The 9,823-nt window shown below is 40.7% G+C and overlaps 1 protein-coding gene across 2 annotated transcripts; it reads right to left on the reverse strand.

Annotated features, from left to right (window-relative positions):
* Positions 1-165: 165 nt before the first annotated feature.
* PNN (pinin, desmosome associated protein) lies at positions 166-7,244 on the reverse strand. 2 transcript variants are annotated; one of them, XM_006053767.4, is made up of 9 exons: positions 6,963-7,244; positions 6,230-6,301; positions 5,779-5,847; positions 5,185-5,257; positions 4,974-5,068; positions 4,740-4,815; positions 3,581-3,736; positions 3,366-3,504; positions 166-2,626 (listed from the first exon to the last, which is right to left on the reverse strand). In XM_006053767.4, exons 1-9 carry the CDS (start codon positions 7,073-7,075, stop codon positions 1,260-1,262), a joined length of 2,160 nt encoding a protein of 719 aa, XP_006053829.1. In that variant the 5' UTR covers positions 7,076-7,244; the 3' UTR covers positions 166-1,259. The 2 variants fall into 2 exon arrangements, with proteins under 2 accessions (XP_006053829.1, XP_025127360.1); XM_025271575.3 differs by lacking the exons at positions 5,779-5,847; positions 6,230-6,301; positions 6,963-7,244 and having other exon boundaries at positions 5,155-5,208.
* Between the last annotated feature and the right edge of the window lie 2,579 nt (positions 7,245-9,823).

A 9,823-nucleotide genomic window follows, 5' to 3' on the forward strand; every position in this document is an offset into this window, starting at 1 on the left:
CATTTTAACTCTTACCGTTTTCTTGTCAAGAGAAGGCATAATGAATATTCAAAATTAAGCCTAAAGCTACAGTCACGACAAAAAATTATGAACTCAAAAAAAGACCATCTGCAATTTAAGTGCTCTCTTGTATAAACCATCAAAAAGTTAATACAAGTACTAGTCTTAAGCAGTCACACAAGTCTAAGCCACATTTATTTGCACATGTATAGTAATGGGCAACAGATACTCCAAATTCATACAAATTTATAAAACAACAAATAATCATTTGGTACCACTTGCGTGTTATCTTGCTTACAGATTCAAGTGTAGATGAAGTTCCTTCATTTTGTAAACTTTCACACAAATACTTAAAACAAAAATTCTTGAAAACACATATTGGCATGTTTCAGATAGGGCCAACACAAAAGTTAAGACAAGACCACAAACTTAAAACCCAAGTTTAGAAAATACTTTTCTACCTCCTTCCCCTAGAAAGTGATTATTTTCTTTAACAGATGTATATGCTGTATCACAGAAGCAACCATGGAGACAAAGATGCTGCCATAATCATAAAGAAAATGCCAGTCATACTGTTTTATCTACCAAATATATGGTTTAAATACGAGAAAACAGGAAAAAATGGGGAAATGCTTAGATCAAAACAATAAGGGAGATTAGAAAAATGTGCTAAGTGATTTTGAAGGAGAACAAACTATGTTCCCATCAAAGCTGGAAAGATCTGACTTTGACAACTAAAAATAATTGTCTAAGGCAAATAAAAGTGATGAAATCTTCAAAAACATTCTAATCATGTTTAGTATCTAGTGATAAAAGCTGAAAATGGTATCAAGAGGGTATTTATTATACAAGCGTCAACGAGGACATCCCAAAGCTAATGAAACAAATGCACATTTATTTCTACAAAAGCAATGTATGATACAGAAGGGAACAGACTTAAAGATTTACCTATTAAAATATACAGATTCTTACTGAAGAGTATAGGATATTTAAAAAAGATGACAAGGGATGTTAATCTTTTTTTATTATTATTGTTTTTACATATTTTGGAACCTCACATAATTTTGATAAATAACTCTTACAAAATTATGCAAAAGTACAAGAGTGTCTGGTAAACAAACAGTCTGTATTTTCCAAAAAAATTTTTACAACATGCAATTCTTAAGGCAGCATTCTCCTTACAAGGAAAGGTAATCCTTTTAACTCATCAAGAAATCTTCTGCTGCAAAGAATAGGCTAAGGAAGCCTGGCTTCTTCCATTAACGCCTCTTGTCTTTCCTGTCTGATTTTCGGTCTCTTTCACTTCTTGAAGATCTTTTGCCTGATCGACTACTCTCTGATATAGACCTCTTTCTGTCAGACCGGGAATTCTTATCCTTTGATCCTTTTGCATCTCTACTACTACCTCCTTTTGCAGACTTGTGACTTCTTTCTAGTCCTGAAGCATCCCTTCGCTTCCGATCCACGCTCCTTCTGTGCTTCCTATCTCTGTTATGCCCCCGGCCCCTACTCCGACTTCTACTCTCACTACTGCTAGTCGTGCTGCTGCTACTGTCTCTACTGCTGCTGCCACTTGTACTGGAGCTGCTACTGGAACTACTTCGACTACTGCTACTGCCACTGCTGGAACTGCTTCCACTGCTGCTACTGGTTGAACTGCTACTAGAACTACTACTGCTACTGCTTCGACTTCTACTCTTGCTTGTTTTATTTCTAGCCCGACCTCTACTTCTGCTCCTAGTTTTGGTTTTGTTCTTGCTCTCTGAATGTACCGTCAGGACTGGCTCTGTCACCTCCGTGAGTTTTATAGATTCTACAAGAAACTCCTTCCTCTCAGGTGGTAAATGCCCTTGCTCCTGAATAACCTGAGGTGGTGGCTGAGAAACAGCTAATGGCAAAGTCTCAGGCTGAGAGAGAGGTGGGGGCTGGAGTACTTGTTGGGGCTGAGACTGGGATTGAGATTGGGGCTGGGGCTGAGGCAGGGACTGAGGTTGAGCCATAGGCTCAGGTTGGGGCTCAGATTCTTTTTCTTCTTTTTCCTCAGGCTCATTTTCCATTTCTAGAGTACTAGCATTCTCTTTTGCAGGAGAAACAGATTTACATTCTTTATCTGGCTCAACTTCAAATTCCATTTCTGGCTCCAATTCTTTGCTAGTTTCATTTTCTGAAGGTTCTATGCTTTCAACTTGATTGATTTCCATTACCTCCTGCTCAGCAATTACATTTTTGACACTCTCAACCATCTCTAGCACATCCATAACTTCTTCAGGCTGACTATCCTGCTGCTTTTCACTTTCCCTTACCTCAGTTTCCTCCTCCATCTTTACTTCCATTTCCTGTTTTTGTTCCTCCTCCTCCTGTTCCTTCTCTGCATCACTATGAACTATACCAATTTCCTTTTCCTCGTCCTCTCCTGCTTCCTCTATTTCTACATCATTGTGCTGATTACCTGTCTCCTCCAACTCTTCCTCTCGCTGAGCCACCTTACCCTCTTCTTGTTCCGACTTCTGTTCTTCATTACGCACCACCACCTGATGCTCTTTCTCCTTCATTGATTGTCTTCTAGGCCTAGCCTCCATTTTATTTATTTGTTCTGCAAATTCGATGCGTCTACCTTCAAATAAAGCTAAAGAATAAAAATTTACATGTGTAAAATTTACTAAGATTTAAAAAATTCAAAGTCACAATTTGACATCTGGTCACAAAATGTCACTGGAGTTTTATCTAAATGTCTTTTTTGCAAAGAGATAACAAAACTGATTATGTCAAGTAAGTAATTCCAAACTGATACAAGATGACAAAAGCACACTGGAAACCTAAACACTTTAAGAAATCAGTAGCAGACAAAACTACACATTATCTAACTGATGGAAAAACAGGACAATCTTTTGCTATTTTACTGCAGACTAAATGAAAAAAGAAGAAAACTTCTTTTAAACAATCAGTTTCATGGTATCATATGATGAATTAATTTTTCTGATCCCAAAAAGAGACAAATGAGCTAATCATAATCTTAGTGGTATCTACCCTTCCATGTATATACTTCCTGTATAGACTACAACAATCTTCACCTTTTTCTTGATTCATCAGCATTTGAACCTGGCTACTAACAGTATCAAGCAAAAAAAGTCAGCTCACACAAATGCTTTAGAAACAAACATGCATTAAGCACCACCTAATATGTTAAGTTTCCTGTATCTAATATCTGTCATGAAACAAATGATCCTATACTCCAAACACATTAGCACCTTAATATCTTTCTAAAACATTAACGAATTCCAATTGCTACATGAAATAAGTATGTATGTATGTATGAGTGTGTTACCCATTAAGGAAATTTCAAGGGACCTCTTCTTTACACTTACCATTCATTTTTCTCTGAGACTCCTCTATTAATTTTTGGGTAGCAGGACACATTCTTCCAGGAATATAGAACAAATGGGGCTTTGTTTTAGTTCTGATATATTTAATTATCTTGGCATTATGCTCATTCCATTCTTCTTGCTAAAGAAAAGGTAAAAGGTCAGTGCTTTTGTCAACATGAAGGATTACCAATTTTAGAATTCCAAAATATACTCACCAGCTGCGCAAGCTCAACCTTCTGTTCCAAAAGCCGCAGTTCTGTCTGTTTAGCACGTCTCTCTTCAAACAGTTCTCTCCTCTCATTTTCAACCTGTTTTCTTTCTTCTTCTGCCTGCACTTCAAGTTTTTGTTCAATTTCCTGGCGTCTCTTTTGCTAAGGATAAACAATAACCTTTAAAAGCTTATTATGCATCCTGATGTGAAACACTGCAATTTTACTGATGTCTACAAACATGTGTCACATCTGTAATTCAGGACACCAGCGAATTCAAACTTGGCATCTGAAGCAGACTGCAGTTTCCCTTTCAGGAAATGGGGACTGAAGCCTTTTCATGTAAAAAATATAAATTTTAAAGCTGCTAGCTGTAATATCAGTTAGCATTCCATTCCAACACAATATATGAAAAAAACTTAACCTAAAAGTTCACCTGAAAGAGAAGAGTACTGTTTTATAGGTTATTTTCAGTTACTCTTTCCAAAGCAAAAAACTGGAGACAAGTGATATCCTAGAACAGACAACTAGTTCACTCTCTCTGAAATAAAACTTTATTAACTTCCTATAACTGAAATGCTATCTCCCGTCTCCCCTCAGAAGCAGTAACTTGGTGTTCAACTCCAAAGACACAATTTTGTAGCTTTAGTAAAATAAAAACTTCCACAAATAGGACAAATAAACTCTGGAGAGCAGGGAATATAATTTATACTTCTGCTTCTAGAGTACCTGAGTGTGTTTTAGAAATTATAATTACTTAATAAATTACAATGATTAACAAGTTCAACTTGCTGTTTGAAAGAAAGTACTGTAAGGCCTGAAGAAATGGAGAGACTTTGCCCAAGTCCTGAAAATGAGACTGCTATAGAGCTGAAACCCGAATCCAGGTTCTCCTGAGTCAAATTAGGCTCACTGAACAACAAAGAAAAGTTCACTAAGTTACTTAACAGCACCTCAGAAAGAACCAGTTAATAACAACTTGAGAAAGTTTTAAGTTTTTTCTTAGCTTCATTTTAGGCTGGCAATTAAATCTTTTTCCCTCAGGAAATATCAGTTCACTTTATTAATCTTGCAATTAAATCTTAAGATTTTTTAAAACATTTAACACATAATCAACTACTCTGACAGCTTAATAAAGGAAGCAAAAGAAAAACTGCATAAATACCCTTTCAGTAGCAACAGTGGATTCTTGTTTAAATTTCTGAAGGGTGCCCATCAACAAGCCAAATATTCGCCGGTTCCTAAAGAAAAATAAAATCCAATTTCAAAAGGTTCTACTTCATTTAAGCCTGCCATGTCCTAAAAGAAGCACAGTAGACACTTGAACAATTCCTAAAATTTTCTTAAAATTTCATTATTTAACAAGAGTTGTTTTCCTCCAGAAAGATACTTAAGATACCTTTGCTTTCCCTTTTCATCCATATTTTGATCCTGGATAAGGTCTCTCCGAGTGCGCTCTTTGGAGGTAGCTACAACTGAAGACTGCAAAGCTGGCTGCAGGAGAAAAGAAATCTCAGTAATTTAACTAACATACGGGTAGTACTCTACTAAATGTAGTAAGGTGAAAATACTATATTCACCCTCTATGAAGTTCTTTTAATCTCAATTACCTTCTTAACATCATCATCCTCTGGGTCGCTTTCTTGGCGTGATTCTCGTCGAGTCCGACGCTCCCCTCCCAGCCTGACATAGGAAAGGGAATTTAAAAAGGCCAATTCAAACTTTGATCTCTTATAGCTCTCAACCCAGTTAAGCTTTTGTAGTGTAAGACAGGAAAGTAACACAAACTGACTATCTCCTCCATCTTATCTTTCTCCTGACCTTTACTGTGCTTTCTTTTTTTAATTCTACCAGTTTATTGCTACCAACCCATCTCCCTCCAATCTCTATCGTGCATGCTTGCTCAGTCATGTAACCCCATGGACTGCAGCCTGCCAAGCTCCTCTGTCCATGGACTTTTCCAGGCAAGAGTACTGGAATGGGTTGCCATTTCCTTCTCCATGTGCTAAGATTTCTGTTACTGCCATGAAGAACTGAGTTTTGAGGGATACTGGCTGTCTCAGTTCAGTCAAATACCAAGTGAAAAGACTCAGAGTAAGTGATATACTACTCAATTCTAATACAACTCAATTCAACAATATTAAATATTTATATTCTACCTCATAAAATAAAGTATGCTTCCAGAATCTTGTCCTCCAACATACCTACTGACTGCCCCTTCAAGGTCTCTCTGTTTGGCTGGGGGTCCTCCTCCACTATCTGAGAATCCACGCCTGCAATACAAATGTCCAACATAAAGCATATGAAAATTAAGAAAAATGGTTATTTCTATTTAAGGAGATAATTTAATGCTGTTATTAAAAACTCCTCTTCCAAATAAAGGAACCTCAAATGGGCATTTACTTCAAGATGGATGTTTTTATAGCATTTCTTTTAGATCTATGAGAATAAATTAAGTTTGCACATAACTGATACAGTTACTATATTCTTCAATCTCTAGCTGTAAATGTAAATGAAAATAACTATACAGAAAACTACAGCTAATCACAGCTTCAAACAAACGAAACTTTTCTTAACACTGGCTCTAGCACGAAATTTGCTGAAACCGATTCATTTAGTACAGTACCAATGGATTACATTTTAAGGAACTCTTACCTCAGCAATAAACTACCACGTCCTCTACCTCCACCAGGACCAGAAAGGGCGAGCAACCTGGCTTGGATGGGCCTACAAAATAATTTACACATCAGTCCAACAATCGTTTCTAACGGCACCGAACACTTCAACGGGTGCGGTTCACCATCAAGAGAAAATAAACAGAAATATTCTAAGATGACGGTTTCAAACCCACGTGTTTGAAACACGGCAAGAAGCACTTTACTAACTTCCTCGTTTTCCCAAGACCAGTTTCACAAAATTGTGTTTATCTCAACATCACTACACGTTAACAGGCCTGAGTCAGGTTCAAATTTCACCAACCCAAAGAAAGTTGCACGTGGGCAAGAGCCGGAGGGGGAGGAGGCGGACCGCGTCCCCGGAGGGTCCCAGGGCCAGCCCTGAATCGGGTGGCCCGGAAGGAGGAAGGCTTTGTGCTGCAGTTCCGGGCCTGCGGGGCCGAGGGCGGGAATCGGCAGTCCCGGCCTTCCCACAGGACGGGAGGCCATCCCAGCGCACTCAGGCTCCGCTCTCCTTCCTCACGCACCCAAGACCCAGGACTTAACGCTGAAGGCCTTGGAAATTCCCACCTCAGCGAGGACAGGGTCCCACGGCTGCCCGGGAACAGGCCTCGATGTTCCAGTCTTCTCAGGGCTGACCGCCCTCCCCGCCCCCAATTCACCCCGGCTTCACGGCCGCCTCTGGGAGCCAGAATTTCCCATCCACTCCTTACCTCACGTCATTCGGATCCCGCCCGGTGAGCTTGCGAATATTCTCATCCACATTCTTTAGGCTCTCTTTGGCCTTTTCTAGCTGCTCCTGCAAAGTTCTCACTGCGACCGCCATCTTCTCCCTGCAGCAGGCTTCGAGACTGCTCTATAGGCCGCGCCTGCCTGTGTCGCGCCGCAAGACGCCAGAAGACTGACAGGTGGGCTCAGCCAATGGCAAAAGGAGTTGTATTTTGGCCTCAACCACTCAGCAACCGGAAGGGGGAGAAACTGCCGGCCTTTGTGACTCTGGGCCAATGAAAAGTGAGGCAGGGGTCCCCTCCCTCCCCAATTAGCTGCGGGTGGCTGGGCTCCGCTTCTAGCGCAGAGCCGGGGCGGGTTTAAGTATCTGGGTCCTCGGAGACGTGGGTTCGCGGCCCAGCTCTTCTGGTGAGGAGAGCAGGGTCTTCCTGGACCTTTTAACCTGTAGATGACGTGCCTCTTATCGTTTTACTACCTGATCCCCTCAGAGTAGGGTTCAGGCGAGCCTATTTTCCCGTATTCCCCCGGTAAATTATTTGATTAGGACAGGGTGCGGCCATTCCGTTGGTACGCATGCCCAGAGAGGCGGTGGGCGGGGCGCAGACTTCTCTTGATTAGGTTAAACCTTAAAAGAGCGGAGGGGCGCGAGTGAAGGAAGAGGAAAAGTCATTCCTCCTAGTAGCTAACAATTATTTTGTACTCTGTGAAACACTTTACGTGCATTATCCCCCACGAGCCAAAGGCTTGAATAAACTTGTTATTCAGGCTTGTTATTACTGATAAGGAAATTGAGTCTGGAGATACTGTAACTGTCCTTAGGTCACGCCGGCCCAGAATCATCCTATGATCAGACTAGTGCCAGACTGTACTACAAAAAAAATGATCAGATCATGTGCAGGGCTGTACTAAAAAAAAAAAAAAAAAAAAAAAAGAGCGACGATAACGGGTATTAGCCTCTACAGCTAGGCTGCAGCTGGTTGGTTTAAAATGGGTTCTGAAGAACAATGTTATGGATAATCTTTGTGTTCTCATCCTTCATTCGTTAGCCAGGCATCCTTGCACTAAGCTTAGCGGGCCATCAGTATTTAATCCGAGTTACTATTAAATTCATACAATCCTTAAAAGTTCTTGATCTGTTAATCTGGACTCTGGAAAAATCCTGGAGCAAGATAGCTGTGGTTTCTGCTTCCACGAAGTTTGTAGGCTTCTCAGGAAGCAAAGATGCTTCCGGTACTTATGCATTCAAAAGATATTTATGAAATGCCTACTGTGTGCCAGGCACTTGGATAGTCACTGTACAATACAGTATCTGCCCACAAGGAGTTTGGCAATGGGAAGAATGAGGAGACAGATAAAAGCATAAGTAAGTTGTAAAACGTGGTAGAAATGGGTTAAGTGCGATACAAAAAAAGAAAATGTAAAGCTGGGTAAAAAGGATGCGTGTGTGCTCAGTCATGCCTTTGCAACTCTATGGCCTATAGCCTCAAGCCCCTCTGTCCATGGGAATCTCTAGGCAAGAATACTGGAGTGGATTGCCGTTCCCTCCTCCAGGGAGTCTTCCTGATCCAGGGATCTCCTGCATTGGCCGGTAGGTTCTTTACCACTAGCACCACCTGGGAAGCCAAGAAGGATGAGTCTTGATAAATAACTAAATGATTCTGGGACTTCTTTGGTGGTGCAGTGGTTAAGACTCCTAAACTTCCACTGCAGGGGGCTCAGGTTTGATCCCTGTTTGGAGAACTAAAATTCTGCTTGCAGCTGTGGTATGGAAAAAAAAAATTACATGGTTCTGATTGTGAGCAATCACTGCAGATGGTGACTGCAGCCATGAAATTAAAAGACAGTTGCTCCTTGGAAGAAAAGTTACGACCAACCTAGACAGCTTATTAAAAAGCAGAGACACTACTTTCCCAACAAAGGTCCACCTAGTGAAAGCTACAGTTTTTCCAGTAGTCACGTATGGATTTGAGAGTTGGACTATAAAGAAAGCTGAGCCTCAAAGAATTGATGCTTTTGAACTGTGGTGTTGGAGAAGACTCTTGTGAGTCCCTTGGACAACAAGGAGACCCAACCAGTCCATCCTAAAGGAAATCAGTCCTGAATATTCATTGGAAGGACTGATGCTGAAGCTGAAACTCCAATACTATGGCCACCTGATGCAAAGAACTGACCCATTTGAAAAGACCCGGATGCTGGGAAAGATTGAAGGCAGAGGAGATGGTTGGATGGCTTCACCAACTCGATGGACATGAGTTTGAGTAAACTCCTTGAGTTGGTGATGGACAGGGAGGCCTGGTATGTTGCAATCCATGGGGTCACAAAGAGTTGGACACGACTGAGCAATTGAACTGAACTGAACTGATTGTGAGCATGCTTGGTCTCATTGATCCTTATCACAATCCTGTGTAGTAGGCAGTACTTGGAACCTGAGTGTGGTAATAGTGCCACAAAGTGTAACAGTGTTTCCATGGGAAGATGCTTTTAGAGTCAGCCAAAAAGGTAGGATCTAGTCCTACTTCCTTAGAATCTATTACTAACATCCTGGGGAAATTTAACTCTCATTTACGGGGGTTAATCAGTAGAATGCCACGTCCAACATTCAGTAATGCTCGATAAGTATTAGTTTCCCCTCTAGTCTCCAAAATATCTGAAGACACCGTTATTGTGGTTTGAAAAATCGACCTTAGTAAGACACCAAATTTTTGCCTAATCTTTGACCTTGCTGGTGGTGACGAGGGAGAATACAATTGGACATAAAGGACCTGATTTCACAAATGGGAAATTTTAGTGCTGGAAAAATCAAGATTAAGATTACAAAATACTCTTCAAAATTAGTCTATTTTCA

The sequence above is a fragment of the Bubalus bubalis genome, chromosome 20 (assembly GCF_019923935.1).
Source record: "Bubalus bubalis isolate 160015118507 breed Murrah chromosome 20, NDDB_SH_1, whole genome shotgun sequence".
Lineage (NCBI taxonomy): Eukaryota > Metazoa > Chordata > Mammalia > Artiodactyla > Bovidae > Bubalus > Bubalus bubalis.

Excerpts from the sequence above, each read along its gene's own strand:
- PNN (XM_006053767.4), bottom strand. The coding sequence starts at position 7,075 with ATGGCGGTCGCAGTGAGAACTTTGCAGGAGCAGCTAGAAAAGGCCAAA. Across the intron at positions 5,848-6,229 it reads CGTGGTAGTTTATTGCTGAG|GCGTGGATTCTCAGATAGTG; the intron begins GTAAGAGTTCCT and ends TTTGTATTGCAG. Across the intron at positions 2,627-3,365 it reads GTCTCAGAGAAAAATGAATG|CTTTATTTGAAGGTAGACGC; the intron begins GTAAGTGTAAAG and ends TTTATTCTTTAG.